Source organism: Pezoporus wallicus, unplaced genomic scaffold (genome assembly GCF_028554395.1).
Source record: "Pezoporus wallicus isolate ANWC-B61680 ecotype Strahan unplaced genomic scaffold, APGP_CSIRO_Pwel_v1 contig_3591, whole genome shotgun sequence".
In the NCBI taxonomy this organism is placed as follows: domain Eukaryota; kingdom Metazoa; phylum Chordata; class Aves; order Psittaciformes; family Psittacidae; genus Pezoporus; species Pezoporus wallicus.
Window position 1 is genome coordinate 101,867 of NW_026635330.1, and position 16,035 is coordinate 117,901.

The 16,035-nt window shown below is 55.3% G+C and overlaps 1 protein-coding gene and 1 pseudogene across 2 annotated transcripts; one reads left to right on the forward strand and one right to left on the reverse strand.

Annotated features, from left to right (window-relative positions):
• Window positions 1-3,377: 3,377 nt before the first annotated feature.
• Window positions 3,378-7,449, reverse strand: LOC130604402 (zinc finger protein 319-like). 2 transcript variants are annotated; one of them, XM_057418917.1, is made up of 2 exons: window positions 6,904-7,449; window positions 3,378-5,424 (listed from the first exon to the last, which is right to left on the reverse strand). In XM_057418917.1, exon 2 carries the CDS (start codon window positions 5,050-5,052, stop codon window positions 3,397-3,399), a length of 1,656 nt encoding a protein of 551 aa, XP_057274900.1. In that variant the 5' UTR covers window positions 5,053-5,424; window positions 6,904-7,449; the 3' UTR covers window positions 3,378-3,396. The 2 variants fall into 2 exon arrangements, with proteins under 2 accessions (XP_057274900.1, XP_057274892.1); XM_057418909.1 differs by having other exon boundaries at window positions 6,894-7,449.
• A 3,411-nt stretch (window positions 7,450-10,860) lies between these two features.
• On the forward strand, window positions 10,861-15,807 carry LOC130604384 (matrix metalloproteinase-15-like; annotated as a pseudogene).
• Window positions 15,808-16,035: the final 228 nt, after the last annotated feature.

The window sequence follows — 16,035 nt, forward strand, 5'->3', positions numbered from 1 at the left end:
AAAGGGGGGAGTGAGCAAGTGGCTGCATGCTTCTATGTTACCAGCTGGGCTTAAACCATGACAGGGGCAGTGAGTGATGATAGAGACCAAGTGGAGGCAGCATGAAGAAGCCTGAAAGTCTCTTGAAATAAATGTCAGAAGTGAAGTGCAACACAAGTACAGAGTAGAAACGCATTTTAATCACAAGAGGCTTTGGCCACAACTGCTCTTTGGTTTGAAAAGGAAACAACAGCAGTTAGCAGAGCCCTTGGTGGTGGGTCCCTTGCCAGCCCCTGCCTCCCCACCCAGCACCACACTCCTGACACTCATGTGCCTCCTGCCATTTCCATCACCTCACAGGTCAAAACAGGACCTAAAGGTACAGCAGCAGAGCTCAACCTGCTCCAGCAGCCCACCTCTAAACAAGACAGCTGCTTCCAACTAGAAAACCCCCCTATAAAAACACCTCTGAGGCTCTTGGTGGCCACTCAGCAGCCTGCTCCACATGGGTCCTCTACCCACTAGCACTAAGGTCTGGCAGCAGAAGCCAACATGGGCTGGATTTGGGCAGCTTCATTGCAGCAAACAAGAAGTGACCAAGTCACCACAGCCAGTCCTACTTAATGATGCTCTAATATTGCACCAAGATGTTTTTGAACCTGGAGGCACCAATTCACAGGCACTGGTTGATGACCTGAACTTGTCCCCACCAAGTTCCCCATAGCATCCCCTCTCTCCCAGGCATGGGGCCCTGACCACGCAGACCAGATGATGCTCTACCTGCCCAGGGTGCTGCTTGGCTGCTTCCACATCCTAAGCACAGCTGGAGCTCTTTGCTGGGGCAACAATGGCTTTCCCAGCTGTGCAGCTTGAGGGAAACAAAAGCTCCCCACCAGTCCCTGTGCCCAGAGGGTACCAAGGGGATGGGATCCAACAGCTTCATGGCCAGCACATGGTGCAGAGCTGTGACTGGAGCACACTGCCCCAAGCACCCAAGGCTGTCCAGCCACTCAGGCCTCTGGAGAAGGAAGAGAGAAGGGCACAGCCACCCAGGGGCCATGCCAACAATTCCTCCAACCCCCTCCTCTAGCCAGCAGCTGCCCCAGAAAGAAATAGAGCCACAAAAGCCCCTGGAGGCTCCAGCAGCCTCCATTCCACATCCTGCTCCTACTAAAGATGAGCTTCCCTGCAAGCTCTCAGCTCTGGGCACTGATCCTGGCTGCTGCTGAACCCCTGGCTCTCTGGGACCAGTGGCAGCTATGTGGAGCTCAGGCAGGAGCAGAGCGAGGGCTCAGGTGGGTGCCACACTCCCCAGCTGGCAGTAAAGCATACACTGAACTTGATACATATTAAACAGCAAAAACCAGCTACTTAAAACCAAAGAGCTCTTTAAAAATCCAAGTTATCACTTTTGTTTGTTTAAAAGATCCAGTATGACATCAAGTTAAACTATACAGTATTTTTAATTAATATTAACAAACTGCTTAAAAAAAAAGCAAAACAAAATAAAAAAGGAAATAAAACCAAGCAAAACTCAGTAGGACGTTCTACATATTTGAGCCAGCATGAAGATAACCATCGGTCCCTCTTCCTTGGGCAGCAGAGAGCTAGGTCTGCTTTAACCTACTTAAAGCTGCAGATGAAGAGGACTGAGCCCCAGGGTCAGACCTGTCACTGAACTGTCTCTGTCCCCCCTCACCATTCTCAAAACAAAAACCCTACTCCACCTTTTAGCAAAGCAGACACTGCCCAGCCCTCTACAAGGTTCATCTGCCTATACTTGCTGTGTACAACATTTATTAACCTTGTCCTTATCACCTGTGCAGCACATGGGCAACTTACTGGCTGCTGCTCACTAATTGCAGCTTATCACATCACTCTTACCTCACACAAGGGCCAGCCAACAGCACAGAAGAGCTGAGGCAGGCAGGGACCTCTGGGAATCATCTTGTCCAACCTGCTCGCACAAGGTCAGCTACAGAAGGTTGTCCAGGACCACATCCAGCAAGGGCCTGAGTATCTCCACAGATGGATGTTTAACATCTTAATATCTCCAAAGACAGAGAGGGAAAGGCTGATGGGCAACCTAGTGAGCACACCTTCAACCTCCAAGGCATCTAACTGGCATGTAACAGGTCTCTGTCATGAGAAGCCAGCAAATTCCTACAGAGGAAAACACCTGAGGCTACACTGACCTTGCTAGGGGAAATTTATTTGTAAGTGATGTTTACAAGAACTGTGCAAAACCTGAAAAATACAGAAGAGGTAAAGAAAGAGTAAAGGGGTAAAACAGGACTCCCGCAAGAGGGGGAAAAAATGCACTCCTCCTTTACTCACTGCTGACCTTCCCCTCCCTGCGGATCCAGCCTGTAGGCCAGGATGGATGCTCCTGGCTCGCTCTGGTTCTCCCCAGCAAATCAGCCACCAAGCCCCTGGCACGTGGCAGTGTGGGTTCCTGTTGGCAAGGGTAACACCTCTCAGTTGCAGGTTATTAGTAGTGTTATCACCCTTCAGTGTTCAAACTGCTGGGAGGGCCCTTTGCCTGATGCCTCTGGAGTGATGCTAATGGCCCAAGCAGTGCAAAGGGGCCCAGGGGCTGGGGGGGAAGTATTGGCAGGAGAGCTGGGTCATTCAGGAAGCAAGCTCTCGGTCAAGAGCAGTGCATGGAGACCCTCCTTGCCACATTCTCTGGTAGCAGCACAGTGCTTGCTACTATTCCCTGTGCTGCTGGCAAGGATGAGCAGGCTCACTCAGGACCAGGGTGTAACAGCCAGCAACTGCAAAAGCAGCAATGCCAAAGTGCTTTTCGGAGCTGTGCCGCCCCCATGGCTTTTCCCTTTCTGTTTCTACACTCTAGAAAGAGGGAGAGCAGGTGAGTTCAGGGCAGTGAAAACACTAATGAACTGAAGTGGTCCTTGCAGCTGAGCTTGGACCAAGAAAGGTGGGAGATCCCAGCAGCATAATCCTGCTACTTCCTTGCTGAGAAATGCAGCCCAGGAGAAGGGAGGGCTGTCTCTCTCTGCTTTGCTCCCAAGCCCTCTGAGAAGGAGTCACCCAGTCCTCTGCCCCAACCCCATCAGGCAGGGCAGGGAATAAAGGCCGCATGCGAAAGGCTGGTGCCCACAGCTGAGCTTCCAGCACTGGAACTGCAGGTACAGCATGAACTACAGTCCAGGGGACACCAGCAACTACAGGCATCGTTTCCTCTCCCCGCCTCTCCCTCCTTTCCTCTCCACCCCTTCGAGCTTTTCACATCATCCATTGTCCCTGCAATACAAGTGGTATAGCAACCACAGAAGCCAGAAGAAAGTTTACCTGCCTGCGTGCCCTCCATATCCCCCAAACTCTGTCTACAACTTAGGAGAGGGAAGGGAAGGCTCCAGAACATCACATGCAAGCTGCCAAGGGGCAGAAGGTTCATGACAAGCAGGCAGCCGCCTGGTAGGCACCCTCAGCTGTGTGCTGGATGCTGTGCTCCTGCAGCACGCCCAAGTCCAGGAACCGCTCCCCACACCACATGCACTTGTACTGCTGCTCCCGAGCATGCACGCTGTGGTGCTTGTTGAGATGCTCACGCTGCTTGAAGGCCTTCTCGCAGGAGGGGCACTTGTAGGGCTTCTCACCGGTGTGCACGCGCTGGTGGCGCTGTAGGTCCGAGGCGTACCTGAACCGCTTGTCACAGTCAGGGCACTGGAGGGGCTTCTCACGGGCCGGATCACAGTGGTGCTGCACGAACTCTGATGAGGAGAAGAAACGTCTCTCACAGAGTGCACACTTGAGGGGCTTCTCGGAGCAGTGGGCCTGCTGGTGTTTCTGCAGCGCCGAGGCCCGCTTGTAGGACTTGTTGCATATGCCGCACTTGAAGGGACGCTCTGCGTTCTGCATGCACTTGTGCCGCAGCAGCTCCAAGGACTGGCTGAAGCCCTTCTGGCACATGTTGCACTTGAAGAGGTTTTCTATACCATGCATGTGCTGGTGGTACACCAAGTGCGAGGGCTGCACAAAGCCCTTCTCACACAGGTTGCACTTGAAGGGCTCCTCAGCCTTGTGTGTGCGGCGGTGGCGCATCAGTGTGTACTGCTGCTTGAAGCTCATCTGGCACAGGTCACACTTGAAGGGCCGCTCCTCACTGTGTGTGCGCTCATGCTGCCGCAGATCAGACGGACGCCTGAAAGCCTTCTGGCACTCACCGCAGCGGAAGGGCCGCTCCCCGCTGGGCATGCAGGGGTGCTGCAACAGCTCCGATGACTCCTTGAAGTGCAGCTCGCAGATGTTGCACTTGAAAAGGTGCTCCCCAGAGTGTGCATACATGTGGCGCACCAGATGAGAGCGGTGCTTGAAGGTTTTCTCGCACACCGTGCACTTGTAGGGCCGCTCTGAGCTGTGCGTTCGCTTGTGGTGCACCAGGTGGGACGACTGGCTGAAGCTCTTGTTGCACAACGTGCACTTGTAGGGTTTCTCGCCCGTGTGGATGCGCTCATGCCGAGACAGCTCCGAGAGGTGCTTGAAAGTTTTCTGACAGATGGAGCAGCTGTAGGGTTTCTCTGAGGCATCGAGAGGCTGTGAATGCTCTGCCTCAGGGGGCTTGTAGGTTTTCTCACAGATAGAGCACTTCATGGCATTGCTGTTGTGGACATTGTGGTGCTGCGCCAGTGAGGTCAGGAGGGAGAAGCCCATTTTGCAGACACCGCACACAAAGGGCTTCTGCTCCACCTGGATGCACTGGTGTTCAAGAAGGTCAGTGGCCTGGTGGAAGATCTTCAGGCACTGAGTACACTGGAAAGAACGGTCATGGCCTGGCAAGCACTGGTGTTCATGGGGGTTGGAGAGGTGAGCAAGGTCATGGCCACACACTCCACATTTGTGGGATAGCTCGCCAGCCTGGAGGGAGGTGTGCTGCTGGTGCTGCAGACCAGGGTCTGGCTGGAGCAGGATGCCGTAGACAGAACAGCCCAAGGGGTTGTCAGCAGTGCTGGATGGGATGGATTGCTCTGGGAGGGCGGCTGCCCCAGTGTGGTGCTGCTGTGGTGGCTGTGGTGGTTGCTGCTGTTGCTGCTGCCAGCTTTCTGACATGCTTGGGGAAAACCACGGGATTTTAGCAGCAACAGCTTCAGTTTCTTGGTGGAAAGGGTTCAAGTAAAAACAAAAATTGAAAGTATCCAAGATCCTGATTCCCTGTAGCTGATCTGCTGAAGTCAAGGACAGAAAATCCAGACCACAGCCAGGATCCTGAGAAGCAAAGACGTGACTAAGACTCCAGAGCCTCCTCCTTGGATCAGCACAAGTTCTTTGTGGACTAATTTGGTTTGGCTTTTTCTTTTTTCATCAAAAGAACAGGAGGCAGAAACGAGTGCCTTGAAGACAAGAAGAGGTCCTTCTCCATGCTGGCTGTGATGTGCTCACACTTGGAAAGGGCAAGGGAAGCAGCCCAGGGTACAGCTCTCTCTGCAAGGAAGAGGACAGCTCGTGTCAGGTCTCGGAGGAAAGATGGGCAACTCTCCAGTCAACCTCCCCCCACAGCTCACTTTGAAAACTCTCCTGCGTCTCTGCAAAGCTGCCAGGAGGCAAGTTTGGAGTTGCTGACCAGAACCAGAGCCCCATCCCCCCTCCCTTGCTGCTGGAGGAAGGATGACTGGACCTGGGGAGGGTCAGGTTCTGCCCACACACAGTCAGGCATGTGTTTGAACCATGTGCTCTCAGAAGAGGCAGCACAACTGCCCAGGTTCCAGACAGCAAAGCCGCTACAGCTGCTGTCAGTTGATGCATTGCCCAGCCCTGCTGGGGGCATGGGCTGAGAACACCAGTCTCTGCACAAGCTGAGGTACACCAAATGCTGTGCAATGAAGAAGCTACTGGATTAGATTTTACAGACATTGAGGCATATCCCAAACTGATCCCACCTCAGCTGAAACACCCCTGTGAAGCAGTTGTGCTCCTCCTGCAGCTTGGGTATTAGACACATACACAAGAGATGTATGTAAGAGATTTCCTCTCTCTCTCAGCAACACTTACAGACTAGGAAGAACCAGAGTGAAGGCTTGCCTTCACCTTGTGGATAGGATAATATCCTTGTGGATAGGATATTATCCTATCCACAAACAAAACACAGAACCCACAGGTATTATGCACAGAACCTGCTGTGAAGATAAAAGAAGTGTTAAAGAAATAGCTTGGCTAAACCTCCTACCAAACCATGTAACAGAAGTACACTGGAACTGAACAACCTACACCAGAGCTGCTGCCTAGCCTTACTGCAGAATATCATAGCTCACTAAAAAGTTCTAGTCTTCCTAGAGATGTCCAGGAAAACCTGGCATAAACTTTAGAAGAGTAAAACCCACCAGTGAGCAGCAGAGCCAACACACCTCAAGATAGAGAAAGGGTCCAGGCCTTGGTGAGAAACAGCCTGGGCCATAAACCCCTAACCCCCATCAGAGCACAGACAGGAATGGGTCAACCCACCTACCCCCACCCAGGGGAAGTAAAACCTTGGTCTTCCAAGAAGGTGTTTGTTGTGTTCAAAATCAAGTGATAACAAGCACTAGAGAAACCCACTTCCCACCTCCCCCAGCTGTCAGCTGAGGCCAGATCGTTCCCCACAATTTGGGCAGCTTCTGCCTGTGGGGACACTGAATTATTTTGACCACCAGCAAATCTGGGGCAACAAAATGCCAAAGGTCCCATCACAGCCTTGTCAGAAGGCAAGATCTCCTCTTTCTCCTACACAGCTCACCTTCCCTGTGGACACAGAGGGAGGACTGGCAGCGACAATCCCTAGCACCGAGCTCGATGGGATGGATACATAACTTCAGCCCGGGTGCCGCCTTTCCCCTCAGGCAGCATTAACTATGGCAGGAGCATGTCAGCACAGCACCCCAAACCCATGGAGGAGGGGGAGAACGCGGAATACCAACCTTGGCTTACCGAGGGCTCTGCACGGGTACCTGAGCAGGCGCCAGCTCCGAGCCTAATTCATTCCTCCGTGGGAGGTGGGAAACGACAGCCATTCCAGGAAAGCAGACAAGAACTCAGAGGTACTTTCAAACTGGAACAGCAGCCCGCAGCACGGCCTGCTCCGGCATGGTGAGGCCCTCTCCCGCCTCCCACCGCCGGGCCAAGGCTGAAGCCGCTCAGGGAACGGCGCGGCGGGCCCGGGGGTCGCCGGGGAGCTCGAAGGACAGCGGCCGCCGCCACAGTCCGCGGCCAGGCCCGTCCCGCCGTTCGCCTCTCCCCATGGGACGGCTCCGGCGGCCCCGCTGGCCGGTGCACTGACGGTGCCCTGCGGCCTGCCCGCCGCCGCGCTGTGAGAAATCCCGCGCTGGGCTGGGTGGGGGTATCCCTGCCTGCACCAGCGAGGCCCACACAAAAGGCGGTGACGGCAGCAGTCGGGCCCCCAACCTGCGGCGGGTGGAAGGCCCCTGTCAGCCCGCTCTCCACCCTAGCCTCGTGGCGGCGGGAGCCAGGACAGAGGAAAGGAAAGGATGCACCGGTACCGGAAACGGCAGCGGCTGCAGAGGAAGAGAACGATCGAAGCCGGCCGAACCAGCTGCGGCGGAGGAGGTGGGACGAGCCACGGAGGCTGCCCCCTGCTGAGCTGCGCCGACAACAGCACCCCCGATGGCATCTGACGGGGTGCTCTGGCAGCAGCGACTTGGAAGGGCCCGGCGGGGCCATGAGGGCAGCGCTGGTGGGATACAGCAGCTCGGAGGAGGAGGAAGAGGAGCACCGGGGCGGCGGCGCGCAGGGGCCTCTCCAGGCCAGGCGAGTGCGACGGTACGGGCCCTGGGCGGCGGGAGCCAAGTGAAGGTTTACACCAACCAGAACAAGACCAGGTGAGTGAGCAGTGGGGCAGCCTGCTCCCACACCCGCCCACGGTGTTGACTTTCCCACATTCAATAAGGTGAGGCATCTCCCAATACTTCCCTGCCAGTCTGGATGTGCCAGCTTGTTCCCTGTGAGAGGTCCTTGAAATATTCACCTCAAATCAAGAGGCACAGGAAGGTTAAGCTCTGAAGTGGTCTTCTCTGGGCTGCAATAACAAGGGAATACAACACCTCACCACCAGCCGACCGATAACTCGCCCCCCCCAGCCCGACCAAGCTCCGACCGATACCTCCTCCAACCCTGCAGTCTCCCAGCCCTTCCGGCTAACTCCCAGTTCCATCCTGGGCATGACGTGCTGTGGTATGGAATACCTCTTTGGTCAGTTTGGGTCAGGTGTCCTGTCTCTGCTTCCTCCTGGCTTCCCCTCCTCCCTGGCAGAGCATGAGGCTCACAAAGTCCTTGGCCAAACCAAAACATCTCTATCAGCTCTGTTCCCGAGCCGAAAGTCAAAACACTGCACTGCACCAGCTACCAAGGAGGAGAAACATGACTGCTACTGCTGAACCCAGGACATTATCCACCCCTTATTCCATACCATTCACGTCATGCTCAGATCCCACATTTTCAATATACCATCACTCTTATCTCGGTGCACTCTTATCTTAGTGCATGGACCAGTCCCTATAAAGCTGCTGCGTCCATCTGGTCCATGTCAGGCTCCATCTCTTGTAACAGTCTTCCAGAGCAGGAGAGACTGTGTGCAGTGTTCACACTCGTGAATAACCTGGGCAATAGTGTCCATTGTTAAGTCCACCCCTCGATCATGAGTCCATCTCTGTGTTGCATCTCTGCTCTGATGGCCTGAAGTGCCATGGGCCCACCAGGCTTAAAATAATTCATTGTCCCCTTAAGCAGTTTCTGCAGCTTGTTGCTGGGGACTTCATACAGCTGCCTTCCATCTCTGACGCTTCCAAAGCACTGGAGGGGCCCAGTGGACTAGATACTTGCCCATACTGTCCCACACACCCTGCGACTCATGACTGTCCAGCCTTGGGGAAAATCTCTTGGTCCCCCTATATTGTCGTCTAATCCCAGACAAGACCCAAACCTGACTCTGCTTAACTTTTGAGATCAGACAAAATGGTTGTGGGTAGAACACAGCCTGTGTGTGTGCCAACATGCTGATCCCCATCACAATCAGCAGGCAGGTCCCAAGGACACCCAAAGGCCATTTAAAACCTTCAGAACTCTCAGTTGATGCTGCTGTACTTGTCACTGGGGCTGGTGTAGCTGCTGTGCTTGCCGGCTCTCCCACCACCGGCTTCTCTTTTCCTGAGTCCAGCTCTTCCTCCTCTGCCTTGCTGGGAAGTGCTGCGTGGTCTCCTGCGTCCTCCTGGGGCTCGGCGGGTGGCTTCCGGGGGATGCTCTCGGCCGTCGCAGGGCTGGGCTCCTCCGCGGGGCTCGTCTCCTCCGCGGGGCTCGGCTCTTCCTCGGGGCTCGCCTCCTCCGCCGCCTTCTCCCGCTGCTCGGCAGCCGCTTCCTTCTGCTCCTCGACCGCCCCGGGCTCCTCCACCGGCAGCCGTCCCCTGCCAGCCTCCGGCCCCGCTCCCGCCGCCGCTTGGTCCCCGGGGCCGCTCTCCCGGGCCGCTTCAGCAGCCGCCGGCTCCCGGGACCGCTCCCCCTCAGTTCCCCGCAGCCTCACGAAGATGGAGAGTAGGGCGAGGGCCAGGACGGTGAAGAGCAGCCGGACGGCCAGGTACAAGTCCACGGCCACGTCCGTCCCGCCCTGCTGCTGGAGGCCACCCGTATTACAAGCCATTGCCATAAAGCACAGTGAGACAAGAACCTTAGCCCAGGCCCCACACTTGATAAACACTATCACAGCAAATACCGGCTCTATGTAAGTTACAACATTCTGAAGCTGTGAGATCAAGAAGAACAACTCTGATACCCAATAAATCAGCATTGTGACGAATGACTATTAATCCAGTCAAATCTGTCGTTATCTCAACCCTTCGTGCCCCACGTTGGGCGCCAAAAAGAACTGTAGTGGTTTAAACCCAGTCAGGTAATTCGTTCGCTCACTTCCCCCCCTTTCTTGCCCTCCCCCTGCTCCCGGAGGGACGGAGAGGAGAATCGAAAAGAATGCAACTCCCACGGGTTGAGATAAGAACAGTTTAGTAACTAAGGTATAACACAAATCACTACTGCTACCACCAATGATAATAATGATAAAGGAAATAACAAGGGAATACAACACCTCACCACCAGCCGACCGATAACTCGCCTCCCCCCCAGCCCGACCAAGCTCCGACCGATACCTCCTCCAACCCTGCAGTCTCCCAGCCCTTCCGGCTAACTCCCAGTTCCATCCTGGGCATGACGTGCTGTGGTATGGAATACCTCTTTGGTCAGTTTGGGTCAGGTGTCCTGTCTCTGCTTCCTCCTGGCTTCCCCTCCTCCCTGGCAGAGCATGAGGCTCACAAAGTCCTTGGCCAAACCAAAACATCTCTATCAGCTCTGTTCTCGAGCCGAAAGTCAAAACACTGCACTGCACCAGCTACCAAGGAGGAGAAACAAGACTGCTACTGCTGAACCCAGGACACTAGGATAGAACAGGCTTGGGGTGAGCACTGTGGGACTGAGGGCTTGTGTCTCTTTCTTGAGCACTTTCCTGGGGCATCAGTCCAGCCTTTTTGCTTGGTACTAGTTTTGGGGACAGGTTGTGGAATTTGAAGGGCCAGACTCTGATTTCTCTATTTCCAGAGCTGAGCAGGGAGCTCTTGTGTGTTATTTGGAAGTGACCCACCTACCCACTGCAGGACTGGCCATGGGAGGTTCTCTGTGCAGTTGCTGACTGTGGGGAGGCTGGGAACCAGGCAGCCTTGTCCACTGGTGTCCAGAAAGGCTGGGCTGGGAGAGTCCAGGACTCATCTCACCTCTGGCACTGCCCACATCAGCTCTGCAACTGTTGATCTGGCAGAGGGGACTCCCAGCTTCGGGATCCTTCTGCCTGTGTGATGCCAGGCAGGGCAACATCACACCAGATCTCCCACCATGGCTCTGTGCATTGAGCAGATCCTCCTTCACCCCTATGATCCAGTCCCTGTTTTGCTTTCAGGACCTGTCGTTCCACATCAGCTTGGCCTGGTGTGTGGAGGACCTGTCGGACAGACTGGAAAGGTAGTGCTTGTGGGAGCTCCAGGTACAGCCCTGTGCAGCGTGGGGAGCAGGGGAAGAGTAGAGCTGGTGTCCAGCCAAGGGCAGAGGAATTCACTGAGCAAGACAAACTTCACTGGGTTGGAAGAGAAGCTCTTGGAGGCAGTATGAGTTAAATTACCTTCCAGAGGGAAGTTGGAGGCTTCAGGCCACAAATGGCCTCGTCTCTGACTTGGTTCAGGGAGGGAGCTGCTGACTGTCCTGGCAGATCCACCCTCCTAGTACTGACTCCTGCATCTGTTTTTCAGGACACTGTGGAGAAGTTTGAGGACTCAACACCCCTGCTGCGTGTCCAGTGGGAGCAAATCCACCGCAAGTCAGGGAACAAGTACTTCTCCTTCCCCTTGAGGTAAGGGCCAGTGGGGCTGTGTATGTCGGAGCCTTGAAGAGCCTGATGTTCAACCAAGGACTGCTCTGCAGCACAGCTCAGAGCCCTGCAGGTTCTCAAGCAGTTCCTGTGCTCCTCTTGCCTGCTCAGCATCTCTGGGCTGTTTGCGGCCTCCAGTCAGGCTACTTCCAAGTCTGAGTTCCTGGCTAAGAAATGTGTGTTTGTAGCAGGTTTCACCTGCACTGCTGTATGTGCTGTAGAGGCAAAGACATGGAACTGGACTCTCTTGGCTGAGCATCTCCCTACTGTAAGCCAGCTTGGACAAGTTCCTGGGTCATATTCTGTGTCCCTCTCCCACTGCTGCTGCCTTTGTAGAGAAATTTCAGTATCTGATCCTTTTGCCAAACAGCAGAAGATGAAATTTGGAGGGGAGGGGTTGGGAACCCCTTGTGTCTCAATGCTCCAGGCTGGGTCTAAAAGAAGAGCTTTGGTTTAAGATGGTGCATGCCATCAGCCCAGGACTTGTTTTGGTGGGCTGCTTCTTCACTATATAGCAAAGGGGGGTCCTGGGTTGACTGGGGGAGATCTGGCCCCTGCCAGCTACCTTCTGCCTAAAGCTGCCCCCAAGACCAGAGGATGCCCCCCACTATGATACGGGATAGGGTTGGAGCTCTTCCCTGCTTCCCAACTGTTGCCTGTGTGCTCTGGCTTGCCTGTGCTGCCTGCCAGGGCGTGGATGTTCCATGACTGGAGGATAGCACTGGGAGGGAATGAGTCAGGTCCTGTCCTTCCAGGGTCTGGAGGAGTTGTGTGTCCCTAGGTCCCCCTGTCACACTCACACTCACTCCCTGGTGCAGGCATGGCTGTGGCTCTACAAGTACCTGTCCACCATGTGCTCAGCTGTTGTGCTTTAAACCCAGCCGGCAACCCAGAACTACGCAGCTGCTCTCTCACTCCCCCCCTTTCCTCCCTCCGCTCCCGGAGGGATGGGGAGAAGAATGGAAAGAATTCATTCTTTCTCATTTCAACTCCCACAGGTTGAGATAAGAGCAGTCCAGTAACTAAGGTATAACACAAAACCACTACTGCTACCACCAAGAATAATAATAAGGGAAATAACAAGGGGAAAGAATACAACTGCTCACCACCCACCAACCAATACCCAGCCCGACCCTGGCAGTGATCTAGCCCTTCCAGGTAACTGCCCCCAGTTTATATACTGGGCGTGACGTGCTGTAGTATGGAATACCTCTTTGGTTAGTTTGGGTCAGGTATCCTGTCTCTGCTTCCTCCTGGCTTCTCCTCCTCCCTGGCAGAGCATGAGACTCACAAAGTCCTTGGTCAGAGTAAACATTACTGGGCACCAACTAAAAACATTGCTGTTATCAGCACTGTTCACAGGCTGAAAGTCAACACAGCACTGCACCAGCTACTAAGAAGGAGAAAAATGACTGCTACTGCTGAACCCAGGACATTGGCTCAGACCTCCGTGGCCCTCACCAAGATGCAGAAGTTCTACAGCATTGCTGTCACTAGTGTCCTGGATGAGGAGACCAAGGCATGAGTTTCTTCATGTCCTCCTGCTCTGTCAGCAGGCAGCTCCACTCCTGGGCTCCTTGACTCTTTCCTGGAGCTCTGCCTGCCTCTGTAAATGTGGGTGCTATCTCTCATGGGAACTGCATCTCCCCTTTTGGGGGCTGACCCCTGCAGCCAGGACCCCCCCTTGCCATCTGTGGCTGCCATAGGCTCACCCTGGCTCAATGCCCTCCTGGCAGGTGGGTAAAACGTCCCCACTGCAGGGTCCCAGACCAGTTTGGGGCACAGGTGAAGTCCAACATGCAGCAGAAGCGGTACACATTGATGGGCCGTTGCTGGAGCCAGTCATTTCACCTTCAGGTACCTAATGTCTCCAGCCTGGGCTCCCCGCTCCCCCAGCCCATAGAATGTCATGGACCCCCTTGGGGAGTGAGCACTGTCCCAGGCCATCCCACAGTAAGCTCTGTACCCCCAGCATCCAAAACTACAGGGAGAAGCTGGGTCAGTACCACTCATACGAGGCCATCCACCGAGCATTCCGCATGTGGGAACAAGCCACGCCGCTGGTTTTCCGGGAGGTGCCCTTCCAGCAAAAGCAGAAGAAGGAGGCCAACATCATGGTGCTCTTCACCTCTGGCTTCCATGGAGACAGCTCCCCCTTTGATGGCATCGGGGGGGGAGTTTGGCTCACACATACTTTCCTGGCCCTGGCATGGCGGGACACGCATTTTGACTTGGATGAGCCCTGGATGCTGGAGAACATGTCTGGTGAGCTGAGGGCCAAGGAAGTGGTGAAGGCAACCAGAGGAGCCTGGTGGTCCCTGGGTTTGAGAGCAGGGGGATGCCCTGGTGTGGGTAGGAGCGGCAGGAGAACACCTCCCACTGGAGCACCCTCTTTGCAGAGTGTTGGGACCAAGGATGTTGTGTCCTCCACCCCACCTTGCTGATGGTGCCTTTCCCTGCAGGGAGCCAGCTTTTCTAGGTGGCTGTGCATGAGCTGGGACACTCGCTGGTCTTGGAGCACTCCAGCAACCCCAGCGCGATCATAGCCTCCTTCTACCAGTGTATGGATATGGAGAACTTCCAGCTGCCTGAGGATGACCTCAAGGGCATCCAGCAGCTCTACGGTGAGGAGCTGGGTGGGGGTCGGTTCAAGGGTGGGATGCTGGCCATGTGTCTGGAGAAACTGAGGCAGGATGCTGATGGTCTGCATCACCCCAACCCTTCTCTCACCCACCCAATCCAGGTACCGTGGATGGACACCCTCAGCCCGCCAAGCCTTTGTCCACTGTGACACCCCGGAGACCTGGCAGACCAGAGACCCCCCTAAACCACCCCCCCAGGTAAACCAGACTGACCCCCCAAGCCTGGCAGCCTAGACTAGCCCGACCAGTATGGCCCAAACATCTGCAATGGAACTTTGACACAGTGGTGTCCTGGCAATGCTGTGTGGGAAGATGTTCGTGTTCAAGGTACCTGATGAAACTCCCTCCTGCCCCTTCCCTGGGGATGTGGTGGGTCCCTGGGTGGGACAAAGTCCCTGATAAGATGCCTGGCACTGGGGCTGGGCTCTGTGTCCTTCCCATTCTCTGCCAATACCTTGTTTCCCACCAGGGCTGGTGGTTCTGGAGGGTCCAGCACAACCAGGTGCTGGATAGCTACCCCATGCCCATTGGGCACTTCTGGTGGGGCCATATCAATGCCACCTACGAGAGGCACGATGGGAGCTTCGTCCTCTTTAAAGGTGAGCAGGGGAGCAAGGTGGGAAGGCTGAGGTGGAGGGGGGGCTCCTCATCCCCAAGCTGCTGAGAGCTGGTTCACTTCACCCCATCCTGATCCACCTCCTCAGCCAGAGCTGCTGCCTGATCCCAAAGGGTGGTCAGAGGCGTCGTACCCCCAACCCTATCTCCATGTACGCCTGCTGGGCATTGCTGCCTCACTCCTCCCTTCTCACCTCCTTCCCATCCAGGTGACTGGTACTGGCTCTTCTGAGAAGCCAACCTGGAGCCCAGGTACCCACAGCCCCTGGTCACCTATGGGCAGGGCATCCCCTATGACAGCATCGACACAGCTGTCTGGTGGGAACTCACGGGCCACACCTTCTTCTTCCATGGGGATAGGTCAGTGTCTGTGGGGTCCTTCTCCCTTCTCTGCTGGCTCCAGGCCCTGGCAGGGGTGGTCACAGTGGGTGTTGCAGAGCCCTGTGCTCCTCCCCTGCTCACCACCAACCTTCCCAGATACTGGTGCTTTAATGAGGACACCCATTCCATGGACCCTGGGTACCCAAAGCCCATCTCTGTCTGGGTGGGCATACCTCCCTCACCCAAGGGCGCCTTCCTCAGCCTGGATACCTGTAAGTAGAGGAGATTAAGGGTGGGATGGGACCAGAGGGGATGGGGTCACCCCTTTGGTGGCCTGGCCACACGGGATGGAGACTAGGAGGGTGCCTGGGAATAAGTGGTGAAGCCCTTGCTGAAGGGTTTCACTGGTCCTGGAGCAAAACCTGCTGTCGTGGGCATCTGCAGGGGTGCCCAGGTTGTGGGTGCCCTTGAACCTGCCCACTTACCCCTCACCGCCATCTCACACACACACACACACCAGCCTCCACCTACTTCTACAGAGGCACAAAGTACTAGAAATTTGACGAGCATCTAATGATGGAGCAGGGTTATCCCAAATCCATCCTGTGGGACTTCATGGACTGTCACACACAACTGGTCCCAGAACCCCATCCCGACTGGCCCCCCTTCAACCTTGATGGGGACATACAGGCTGAATGCAATGAGGAGGAGGAAGAGGAGGATTATGGCAAGGGTGGCCGCCAGCCAGGTGGGGACATGGACATTGTGGTGCAGATCAACCAGTATATGCGCACCATAAGCATGGTCATGGTGCTGGTGCTGCTGCTTTGCACTTGCTAAGCAGGGTCGGGCTCAGTTAGTACTTGGATTGGAGACTGCCTAGGAGTCCCGGGTGCTGTAGGCTTTTTTCAGGGATACAGAGGATCTGAGGCCAGCTATACCCCAACTGAAAAAGAGATACAGGCAGCCTATGAAGGGGTTCGAGCTGCTTCAGAAGTGATTGGCACTGAAGAAGAGCTCCTCCTGGCACTCCGGTTGCCCGTGCTGTGCTGGATGTTCAAAGGCAGG